This window comes from Cebus imitator, unplaced genomic scaffold (assembly GCF_001604975.1).
Source record: "Cebus imitator isolate Cc_AM_T3 unplaced genomic scaffold, Cebus_imitator-1.0 Scaffold92, whole genome shotgun sequence".
Classification (NCBI taxonomy): Eukaryota; Metazoa; Chordata; class Mammalia; order Primates; family Cebidae; genus Cebus; species Cebus imitator.
Genome location: NW_016107407.1, coordinates 4,757,516 through 4,770,004, shown reverse-complemented (window position 1 = coordinate 4,770,004; position 12,489 = coordinate 4,757,516). Strand labels below are relative to the sequence as shown.

At 35.7% G+C, this 12,489-nt stretch overlaps 1 protein-coding gene across 1 annotated transcript in view; it reads right to left on the bottom strand.

Annotated features, from left to right (window-relative positions):
* Nucleotides 1-12,489, bottom strand: part of KIF5B (kinesin family member 5B) — a 46,095-nt gene that overhangs the window by 3,126 nt on the left and 30,480 nt on the right. The window contains exons 15-24 of the mRNA XM_037740978.1: nucleotides 8,321-8,509; nucleotides 7,599-7,716; nucleotides 7,001-7,062; nucleotides 6,801-6,910; nucleotides 5,298-5,399; nucleotides 3,953-4,013; nucleotides 3,781-3,852; nucleotides 3,512-3,616; nucleotides 2,317-2,533; nucleotides 1,030-1,180 (exon numbers count right to left, since the gene is read on the bottom strand). Coding sequence (XP_037596906.1) covers nucleotides 1,050-1,180; nucleotides 2,317-2,533; nucleotides 3,512-3,616; nucleotides 3,781-3,852; nucleotides 3,953-4,013; nucleotides 5,298-5,399; nucleotides 6,801-6,910; nucleotides 7,001-7,062; nucleotides 7,599-7,716; nucleotides 8,321-8,509 — 1,167 coding nt within the window. The 3' untranslated portion in view covers nucleotides 1,030-1,049. The remainder of the gene's footprint in view (nucleotides 1-1,029; nucleotides 1,181-2,316; nucleotides 2,534-3,511; nucleotides 3,617-3,780; nucleotides 3,853-3,952; nucleotides 4,014-5,297; nucleotides 5,400-6,800; nucleotides 6,911-7,000; nucleotides 7,063-7,598; nucleotides 7,717-8,320; nucleotides 8,510-12,489) is intronic.

The window sequence follows — 12,489 nt, the reverse complement described above, 5'->3', positions numbered from 1 at the left end:
GGCCAACACGGTGAAACCCTATCTCTAATAAAAAAAAAAAAAAAAAAGCAGGCTACGAAGCAGCATATGTAGCGAATGTGTAGAGTTATCAACAAACTTTTAAATTTAAAAGCTAGTACAGAAAGCTCTAGAAAGAAATATATATATAGTATCTCTGGATTTTTTCTAATTAGTGATTGTTTTATGCAGTACATAATTATAAATAAAGCTCAGAAATCTGTTAGTAACCTGGGCTCATATGCGATTCAGTGCAGTCTTTCTAGAAACCAACATGTAAATATGAACCAGGAGCCTTACAAATGTTCACATTTCCTTGTAATTCCATCTCTGGGAACCTTCTGGAAATAATCTCTAACAGGTTAGGGAGTACAAAAAGATGTTTTAGACCAGGCCCAATGGCTCATGCCTGTAATCCCAGCACTTTGGGAGGCTGAGGCGGGCAGACCACATGAAGTCAGGTGCTCGACACCAGCCTGGCCAAGATGGTAAAACCCCGTCTCTACTAAAAATACAAAAATCTAGCTGGGTGTGGTGATGGGCACTTGTAATCCCAGCTACTCAGGAGGCTGAGGCAGGAGAATTGCTTGAACCCAGGAGGCAGAGGTTGCAGTGAGCCGAGATCATGCCATTGCACTCCAGGCTGGGCGACAAGAGTGAGACTCCATCTCAAAAAAACAGATGTTTCAAATTTCACATATGAAAATTTTGGTTTCTGTAAATTTCAATTATGGAACAAATTAATATAATTGCATGTCTAGCAAAAATGGGATGTTTATAAACCATGGTACATCCATTAGACAGAACACTAAGAGCTATTACAAATGGTCCAATGCTAGATTTCAAAACAATTAAGATCACAAATTTGAATACAGTATGATCTAAACTATAAAAAAAGATCAAGCTAAATAACTTTTATAATTGCTTAAGTTAAAAAAAATTATAGCACTAATGTGAGATAAAAATCCAAAAACCTATTTAACCACCGATTTTCCATATATAGCTATAAAAAGCCAGGTATAAATTACAAACCTGTGGATATGTATAAATGTTTACACTTGTTTGCCTCCTCCACCTCGAACTGCCACTGGCTGGCTGTTCTGAACAAATGCACCTCCTCCACGAATTGCACTTGGATGAGTTGGAGAAGCTGCTGGATGTTGCCCGGGACGAATAGGTTTAGCTAATACGAAAAATAAAGACTGGCTTTAGAATAAAGCTTAAGATGTGACAGCAATGACTGTTAAGGTATCTTCTCTTATTCACAACAAATTTCCAAATGTTTTGTTTTTCTTTGCCTTTTTGTTTCTCTATCACTTTTTCTTTTCTGTTCCATTCTTTTCTCTAGGACCTGTACAATTCTGAGCCTTTAAAAATCTTCTTCCTGGCCAGGTGCAGTGGCTCATGCCTGTGTAATGCTGGCACTTCAAGAGGCTGAGGTGGGTGGATGACTTGAGTCCAGGATTTCAAGACCAGACAGAGCAATAAGGCAAAACCCAGTCTCTACAGAAAATACAAAAATCAGCCGGATGTGGTGGTATGCGCCTGTAGTTCTGGCTACTCGGGAGGCTGAGGTGGGAGTACTGCAGGAGCCTGGGAGGTCAGGGCTGCAGAGAGCCATAATTGCACCACTGCAGTCCAGCACAGGTGACAATGTAAGACCCTGTGTCATTTAAATAAATACAAAGAAACAAAATAAAAACAAAAAACTTCCTGCACCAATGATTATTATTATTATTTGAGATGGAGTCACCCAGGCTGGAGTGCAATGGTGCAATCTTGACTCACTGCAACCTCTACCTCCCAGCTTCAAAGGATTTTCCTGCCCCAGCCTCCCAAGTAGCTGGGATTACAGGGGTTAACCACCATGCCCAGCTAATTTTCTGTATTTAGTAGAGAGGTGGTTTCACCATGTTAGTCAGGTTGGTCTCAAACTCCTGACCTCAGGTGATCCAACCACCTCGGCCTCCCAAGGTGCTGGGATTACAGGCGTGAGCCATCGCGCTCAGCCACCAATGATCATTCTTAAACATGAAATCACTGCTGATGGCTTATTTTCTTGCAATTCTCTTGGCTTTAGTAATATTGCTCTACATAGTTTCTCCATTCCATGACAATTCTTGCTTGCTTCTCTAGTTCTCATTTATCTTCATGTCCTGCTAATGCGGTTATTCCTCTTTCCCACCAGTGCCACTCTTTGCTAAGTTAGAAAATAAAGACAGATGCACCATGAAAACACGTCATAAAATTCAGATTATGTTTTCAGCTAAGAGCATTCAAACTGAGCAAGGTTTAAAGGTTTTAATGTGTTCTACTAACCTATCTGTGCAGAATGCCCTCTTCTGGCCATATTCTTTGACCTGACTGCTTCCTTTATGCGATCTACTTCTTGCTGATAGCGTTTGCGGTCACGAGATGCATTTTCTTTGGCTTCTTTCAATGCTGATTCCAAAGCTTTCACTCTCTCAGCTGTAGCTCGGAGTCGCTTTTCCAACTTAGGAAGTTCGCAGCGGAGATCTGCATTATCACGTACCAACTAAGGGGTTCAAAAAGAAAACAAGGATTCTAGATTTAACAAAATGATTTTTTAAAGTACAAGCATTTCATAATTGCTCTTTAGAAAAGAAGTAAAACTACATTTTATATTGTTTCCCATTTATCTAATTTAGGCAGAAACATGCAGAGAATACATCCATCTGTACACATCATACACATATCTATTTATTCACAAAGGTATAGTTTCCTCTAATTTTTTAGGGGGAGGAAAAAATTATTTTTTGGAGGAAAAATTGTTATTTCCCTCTACTAGGCAAAGACAATAAATTACAAGACAGTGCTGTTTCTTCAGTAAGACAACTAATCTGGTGAAATGAAAATCCCTTTAGATATATTAAGCACATAACAAACATAAACTTAGCAAGCCCTTTAGTAAGTGCTGAAGACAAGAAAAGCTAAAATATCTTTAACCATACTCTGGTGCAAACTTAAGGTTTACAGTAACAAAGATACACAACAATTAAGAGTAGAGAAACTTTTTAAAATTAGTAACATAAATCATTTATCAAGTCCTAAAAAAAATAAGCAAAGAACAACCAAAAAAAACCTCCAAAGTAAGCATTACTTTTTTAAAAAAATGACAAACTCCTTAATTATATTGGACACACTGGATGGTGTATTAGGTATAAAAAGACCACTCTCCCCAGAAGACTGTATTTTAACTGCAAAGTCTTGTGTAGTAGAGATTTCAAAATTACAATAAATTATGAAAATGCAGTCTTAAAATCCTAAAGAGAAAATAAGAATACATATTTTCCCTATCTCTTTTGATAATAAGGTTGTTAAAATTATTAACTCCTCTAAAAGTTACTTGTGGTTTCTTTATATAATTTCTGATAAAATGGCTCAGGGTATAGAAATTCCGACGACGCTGAAAGACTGAAATACTTACTTGCCGATCCTCAATTTTTGATTTGTTACTACCCTTTCAGCTACCAGAAAATATACTCTTTAGTACCTGTTTGTGCACTTTAGTGAGCTGTTCAAGATTATTTTCAAGAAAGGAGATTTTTTGCTTCTGAGCAGCACTGCCTCCGGTGTCATCAGAATCAATCTCGGCACTCTGAGAAAAGAAGGTCAGTAAGTATTATGAAAAAATTAATTAAAAAATCTAAGCTTAACTATACAAAAACTGACATAACTGTAAAGCTATATCACTTTGAGTAACAGAATTACTTAGAAATAAGCACCATTACACAAACACCCACCTCGGCATGGTTATATTACCTTTTTAACTCTGGTAGCCAGGTCCTGAACAAAGAGCTTGCGCAGATTATGTAAAGTCTGAAGTTCTTTTGCCTTGGATTAAGAACAGCAATATTTTTGGAGTTCAGACTTTAAATTTAGAATAATCATGGTAGAAAAAAACCCATAAAATATTCCCCAATCCTTTTCTTACCACTGTCTCTTCCAAACCCTTCAAGTCTTGTTTTGCTTGTTCTCGTCTATCTTGTATAACCCTAACAGAAGAACAAACATAAATTTTCAAATTTTATTCCATAAAATTCTAGTTATACTTAGCATGAGAGTTGAATAAAATATTTTGTATCTGAAATGATCAATTATTAAATTTAAATAAATACAAGATGCTTATTTTAAACAATTTATCCATGTTGTATTTCCATTTTTTTTTGGAAACAGGATTTCTGTCCCGAACACTGCTCACTGCAGCCTTTGACCACCTGGGCTCAAATGATCCTCCCTGCTTGTTTCCCAAGCAGCTGGGACTACAGGCATGTACACCAGGCCTGTCGAAAGAGTTTTTTGTAAAGACGGGGTCTCACTATGCTGCCTAGGCTGATTCTCAAACTCTAGGCTCAAGTGATTCTCCCACCTTGACCTACCAAAGTGCTGAGATTATGGGTGTGAGCCACCGCACCTCGCCAATTTCAAGAAATTTCATATGCCTTCTAAAACAACAATTTATTGTTATAAATTCCATATACATCAATGGAAGAGATGAAATAAAATGTGGCAGAATTAGAAGAATAAGGAATGGTTCTAGTTTGTATTTTAAAATATGCCACATTATTATATTCCTATTTATCCAAGGTGATAATGATGAACTAATTATAGAGATTGTAAACTATCAAAGACCAAAATATTTTATATTAAAATTATTCTAAACATAATTACAGCTGCAAATTAGCAGAATCTTTATAAAATCCACTATGAACTTGTCCTGATGTTCTAACTATCCTCGTAATAGCAGTTCATTTGCAAATTATCTCACCCACTCAAGGTATGTGAAATACTATAATCATGAATTTTCTACTTGAAGACTCTAGAAAACTGAGTTTTGAGAAAATGAGAAAAAGTAAACCATGAAAACCTCTGTTCAAAATGGCAAGGCTAAAACCACAATGCTATTTTATACAAGAGAAAAACAACAAAAACTCAAGTTTTTGTGATCTTAAAATCTTTTAAGTTACTTAATATTGTGTTTTAGGTTAATTTTTATGCTGTGTCCTGAAGTAATATGGAGATAAGGAAACAGCAAGCAGACTAATAAACAGAAATCTAAATCTTATCCACCACTGAAATATAAGACCTTGCTTTCACTAAAATACAAGTGTATATTCCAAGTTTTTACATATAAATCATACCAACTCAATGGAGTTAAGAAAAACATCCTTTAGCCCATTCAAAGTAAAATATGTATCCACTGGCTATATCCAAAGGTAATGCCTATAATCCTTTAATTTAGCTTTATTTTTAAACTTTAATTAAAAACAATTACTTACGTAAGCTCATGTAGTTTTCTGCTCTTTTCCTGATCTGTAGCTTTCAACTTCTCATGTTCTACTCTTAGACGTTCCTGCTCTAACATCATTTTCTGGTTTTGGCTGACAAAAAAAAAAAAAAAAAAAAACACAGTTTCAATATCATAGTTTTCTCAATGTCATCATTAAAATTTCCGAACTTTAAAATTCTATAATCTCATCAAGGACTTTTATGCTATCCTATCCCCCATGGGGGAAAAGACGGAAGGGACCTGGCTACTTCTGGACATACAAAATTTTTCATATTTTGGTTTGAAATCATAATTTTGTTCTGCTATGTCTTTCATCTTGCTGAGTCCCTATGCCTACTTCCACTAGGTATTAATAACAAGACCTATGCCCCAACAATCATCATCATTTTGTTGTGTTAATCTCTTCCGGTTCCTAAATCAAATTGTTACAGACTTTGACTTCTCTAAACTCTTATGTATGCACATGGTTATGGAAGTAGGGAAAATGTCTTCTAGATAAACTAAGATGACAACTTAAAAACAAAAAACTTTAAAAATCCATATAATTTCCAGAAAATTTTTCCCAGTTAAGCATTTTCTTTTTTTGAGTCAGGGTCTAGCTCTGTCACCCAGGCTGGAGTACAATCATAGCTCACTGCAGCCTCAAACTCCAGCACTCAAGCAATCCTTGTGCCACAGCCTCCTGGGTCACTGGGACTACAGGCATGTGCCACCATGCTCAGCTAATTTTAAAAAATTGGGGGCCGGGCGCAGTGGCTCAAGCCTGTAATCCCAGCACTTTGGGAGGCCGAGGCGGGTGGATCATGAGGTCAAGAGATCGAGACCATCCTGGTCAACATGGTGAAACCCTGTCTTTACTAAAAATACAAAACATTAGCTGGGCATGGTGGTGCGTGCCTGTAATCCCAGCTACTCAGGAGGCTGAGGCAGGAGAATTGCCTGAACCCAGGAGGCAGAGGTTGCGGTGAGCCGAGATCGCGCCATTGCACTCCAGCCTGGGAAACATGAGTGAAACTCCGTCTCAAATAAATAAATAAATAATAAATAAATACATATAAATAAATATAAATAAATAAATATTGGTTTTTGTGGAGAGGGAGTCTCACTATGTTGCCCAGGCTGGTCTTGAACTCCTGGCCTCTAGTGATCCTCCAGCCTGGCCTCCCAAAGCACTAGGGTCACAGGCCATGACCTACTGCACCCAGCCAGGAATTTTTTTAAAAAAGAAAGGATTTGGAGGAGACCGTGGTATCTATTTGCAATAATGGATTTAGGTTGAGGATTCTTTTCTTCCTTTTTACGGAATAATTTAAATCAAAAGACCTAAAAAAAAAGCTTCAAAAATTTCATCTGGAATTTAGAAGTTTTTACTCATAAATGAGAAAATTCTTTATTTTCCAAGTCAAAAATGTAATTTCGAAGAAAATTCTAGTAAGAATATACTGTGTCCATCAGTAACTGACTCTTTCCTCACTAGATGTATAATACTTACTCTTGAAGATCAGTAATAAGTTTTTCTTTTGCTTCTACTTCATCTCTCAAACTACTGATTTGTTTTTGATGAGTTTCTCTGTGGCTTTGGATCTGCTGTTCAACAGCTTGCTAAAATTTTGAGGGGAAAAGGAAGTTAAAGTCAGACTAATCAAAATTAATGATGAATTAAAGCCATTAGAAAGGTGACATCAAACTTACCTTAACTTCATTTGCGGTCTGAACCTTATTTAAGTGCTCCTTTTCCATTTCATGGACTTTCTCTGAGTAGAGAGAAAATCAAATAGTGAAATAAGCCTTTAAGATTCCTCACATAAATCAAGGAGCAAATGGATTTTACAATAAGCATGTTCCTTAGCAATATTCAACTTTAAATTACCCAAATGTCAACTGCTCTCCAAGTTCTATGACATGTAGACTAGTACGCAAGTTACATCCATTGTGTTGATATTATTTATTATTTTATGTTTTTTTTTCCCCTGCATAATCCAGGAGAGATTAGTTAAGGGAATGGTAAAGGCATAACTCCTCAGTCCCCTATGTTAAGACACACAGACAGACATACAGACACAGACACACACACACACCCCCTTTATAACTGTGGGAAATCCCCAGATTGGCTATTTCCATATTCAAACAAAAATCTTTAAAAAATGTTTCAAAGCAACATCAATATGTATGATTTACCATTCCAAGTTAGCTATAGTCCTACTACTCTCTGTCAGTGTAAATATAAGTTTACTACAATTATACTAACATAAGAACACAGATGCAGCTCATAAACAGTTGGAAGCTATACCTTGTGCTCGAAGCTGGACTAGTTCTTCACTGAGAGAATCAACAGATTCCTCCAGCTGTCTTTTCTTTTGTTCCACATTTTGAAGGTATTCAGTCAATGACTTGATTTTGGCTTCATGCTTTTGGAAAAAATATATGGATATGAAGTAGAAAACATATCTCCTGCATATACATTGTTAAGAATATTCGAAAGTAAACATTTTATTATCTCTATATATAATACATTTGGGATCATTTAAACCTAAAATGCTCAGGAGCCAAATTTAAAATGTTAAAGAATTTAATCAATTAATTAAGTGGTGATGGTAACTTGCAAACTAAGGCACTGAAGACTCAAATATGAAATACTAGTTTTACAGATATCGCCATTTAATGCTACCCTCTTCCCTCCTTGTGAAATTCCAATCGTGGTTAATTGCCCCATTCATTCAGTTGACAAGCCAGGAAACTGTTCCCTGAAGTTTTGCCCACCCTGGAATTCTCGATCTTTAACAAGTTACCACTAGTCACATCTTTCTGGTAAATTTCTATACATAACCCATATATATATTAGGCAAATATAACTCAGTTAATTCATTCAAATTTACTGCAGGTAGACTAGAAAATAAAAAACCAAAAACTAAATTTCACCTATAGACACACATTTTTCTGGAAACTTGTATAATAATTAAAATTTCTATGTGGCTGGTTCAAAAAACGAAGAAGCTTTTTTCTATAACATACTTGAGAGATACGAAGCTGACATGCAGCTAACTCCTTTTCATTTTCTTCCATTTTTTTGTTGCTCTCAGTTTGTGTGCTTTCTAACTGCTTGCAGCGTTTCACCATGGTTTTTACTTCTGACTTCATTTTGCTAATGTAGAGCCTTGCAACAGTGAACTCTTCATCTATCATGCCAGTTCCCTCAGGCTGCTGTGAGGAAAAAGTAAAATAAAAAATTAAAGCCAAAAATGTTCAATGTGTGTTTTCTCAATTAGGCTGTAAAATCTTTTTATAAAATATATTTTAATATTACTCAATATTCATACAAAGTCTGGATCTTATTTTATCTTTTATTATTGTGCTTACTTTTTGCCTTCCTTTTGTTAAAAACTGAAAATAATGTTAATACATGCCAACAAGAAATAAATGTAAACCTAAAGAAAACACAAAAATACAAACCAAACTGATAAATTCTGCCTCTTTCAATTTTTAAATTTCCTCTTTACAGGGCCTCTTCAGTAAATTCATTGTTAATCATGTACATGTTCAGCTTAAAATTTAACAACAGCAGGTTTAGTTGGCAGGGAAAGGATGACCTTTAAGTTCAACCAGAAGGAATTGTCTTCACTGTATATTCCTTAACTTTTATAAGTTTCATTACCAAATTCCAGTACAATAATGAGTGCAAAACTAAACAGAGCTTGGGAAGGAAGAAAAAAAACTGTCTTTGCAGATGGTATGATTGATAAAGTTTATATGTAGAGTCAAAAGACCCTGAAGAGCTAGCGTAATACTAAAGAAAAACAAAATCACAGGACTTGAAACTATGCAACTTACTATAAAGCTTTAATAATCAAGACAGTATAGTATTGGCAAAAGAATAAATAGGCTGGGCATGGTGGCTTAAGCCTCCCAGCCCTTTGGGAGGCTGAGGTGGGCAGATTGCCTGAGGTCAGGAGTTCGAGACCAGCCTGGCCAGCATAGTGAAACCCCATCTCTACTAAAAATACAAAAATTAGCCAGGCGTTGTGGCAGGCACCTATAATCCCAACTACTCAGGAAGCTGAGACAGGAGAACTGCGTGAACCTGGGAGGCGGAAGTTTACAGTGAACTGAGATTGCACCACTGCACTCCAGCCTGGGCAACAGAGTAAGACTCTGTCTCAAAAAACAAAACAAAAAATAGATAAAATAGGTTAACAGAATAAAGAGTCCAGGAATAGACCCACAGAATATAGTCAACTGATCTCTGACAAAGGTACAAAGGCAATTTAATGGAGAAAGGATAACCTTTTCAACAAATGGTGCTGTAACAACTGTACATTCAGATGTAAAACAATGAATCCTGGTACAGACCTTACCCCTTTCAGAAAATTTAACTCCAAATGGATCACAGACTTAAATGTAAAGGCAAAACAAAACAAAAAAAACTTTAACATAGGGGAAAAGCTAGGTGACAATGGGTTTGGTGGTAAGTTTTTAAATATAATACCAAAACCACAATCCATTAAAGAAAAAATTGGTAAGTTGGACCTCATTAAAATTTTTAGTCTGCAAAAGACGATGTTCAGAGTAAAGAAGCCACAAACTGTGAAATAATACAAAACACTATCTGATAAAATACTTATATCCAAAACAGATGAAGAGCTCTTAAAACTCAACAATAGGGTGGGGTGCAGTGGCTCACGCCTGTAATCCCAGCACTCTGGGAGGCTAAAGCGGGTAGAACATGAGGTCAGGAGTTCAAGACCAGTCTGGCCAATATGGTGAAACCCCGTCTCTACTACAAATACAAAAATTAGCCAGGCGTGGTGGCACGCACCTATAGTCCCAGCGACTCGGGAAGCTGAGGCAGAAGAATTACTTGAACCTGGGAGGCGGAGGTTGCAGTGAGCAACAAAGCCAGACTCCATCTCCACCAAAAAAAAAAAAAAAAAAAAAAAAAAAAAAAAAAAAAAAAAAAAAAAAAAAACCCACTCAGTAAGAAAAAATGCAACTGCAAATTAAAGCAACACTGAGTCAACACCATACATTAGTAAAATCTCAAAAAACTGACAACAGCAAACACTGGCAAGGATGTGGAACACCAGGTACTCTCATTCATGGCTGATAGGAATTTAAAATGTTTCCACCACTTTGGAAGACCATTTGGGAGTTCCTTACAAAGCTCTCATAGTCATAACATAAAGCCTAGCACCTCTAGGTATTTTTACTCAACTAAGCTGAAAACTTATATCCACAGGATTACTTACACATGATTTTTTTTTTTTTTTTTTTTTTTGAGAAACAATATCTCACTCTCTCACCCCAGCAGGAGTACAGTGGTAGAATCTTGGTTCATTTCAACCTCCATTTCCTGGGCTCAAGCAATTCTCATGCCTCAGCCTCCAAATACCTGGGACTAGTTTCTGTATTTTTAGTAAAGACAGGACGACTTCACCATGTTGGCCAGGCTGGTCTCAAACTCCTGGCCTCAAGTGATCTGCCCACCTGAGTCTCCCAAAGTGCTGGGATTACAGTGTGAGCCACCACACCCGACATACACATGAATGTTTATAGCTGCTTTATTCATAATTGTCAAAAGCTCAAAGTAACCACATGGGTGAATGAATAAAAAAACTGTGGTACACTCATATCATGGAATATAATTTAGTGATTAAAAGAAACGATCGAGCCATGAAAAGACATGGAAGAACCTTAAATGCATATTGTTAAGAGAAAGAAGCAAGCCAAAAGGGCCACATATACATGCCATAGGATTCCAACTATATAACATTTTGGAAACAGCAATAGTATAGAGATAGCAAAAACATCAGTGGTTGCCAGAGGTTCAAGAAGTAGAGATCAGTAGTGGAAACACTGGGAATTTGTTAGGGTGGTGTGGAAACTATTCTAAATACTGTAACACTGGACCTATAATATTATGTACTCCTTAAAATCTACACAACTATAGAATACAAAGATTACAATAATCATTGTAAACTATAACATAAAATTGTAAACTGTAACTTAAAAACAACGAAAGTAGAGCTGTAACAGAGCTTATAGATGATGAGAATTACTTGTTAATGACAAAAATACTGAGAATCCTTGCTGTTTTCTTTTTTAATTAAAATAGCTATTTGCAAGGATGACTTATTTTCAAATTTCTATATAGAATAGTGAAAAAAATAATCTAGTAGTCAGGGAAGCTAGATTTCATCCCTCTGCCACTATACATAAGCCATTTCCATTCTCTATATATACTTTTTGACTTAAATCATAATTATTTGAATATGAAATGTTAAGATTTTTCTAAAAAGCTGCAAATCTACAAAGCAAATACTGAACATCTTTCTAGTATTTTGCAATGTGAAATAAATGTACTTTTCTATCCTAGAGATTTCTCCACATCTCACAATACTCTATATCTCATATTACTCCACCATAAACAGGATAGGGCAGAATGTCCACACTGATGGTGAAGAGAAAGCAAGTCAAGTAGCCCGATATTTAAAAATAACACTTTTCCTCTGTTTCAGTGAGGTGAGTCCACTGAAGAAATAACATATGAAAATAAGAGTCATGAGAATCCTTGCCTCCATCAACAAAGAGTAAGTTTCATTTTATCTTTTATTCTTTTTCTACTTTCTAAATATTTCTTTTTTCTTCATTTTTAAACTGAAGAATCAGTTAACAGCAAACAGCAACATTAAACAATGTAACAGACAGAAATACATACTCCATATTGAAAACTTTTATTTCAGTTCCAACTCTGGTTAATAAACTGGGCTTTTTAGTAGGCTCTCAATATAAACCCAAGTGTATGCTCTCTTTGTTTCTGTATAGGCTTTAATCAAAAAGGGTAAAGTCTAAACAGCTACTGTGATATATAAATTTTTCATGTTATATGCATGATTTTTCAGTTAAGAGTCTTAGTTTGGTTCTTTGGTCTTAGTTTTTAAATCTACCACCAAGCCACATGCCTAATGCTAACAATCAATATTAGTATCAAAAAGATTAGGACAAAGAGGCATAAAGAAAGTGGCAACATTTTGAAAACTGAAAACTCTGGAGTTCATTACATTATTCTACTATTTTATGTTTGAAATTTTCCCATTAAAATTAAAAACAAAAAAAAAGAATTAAGAAAGCAGTGCTCATCTTTTACTTTTCTTTAAATATTTAAAGCAACTTCAAGCCCATTCATT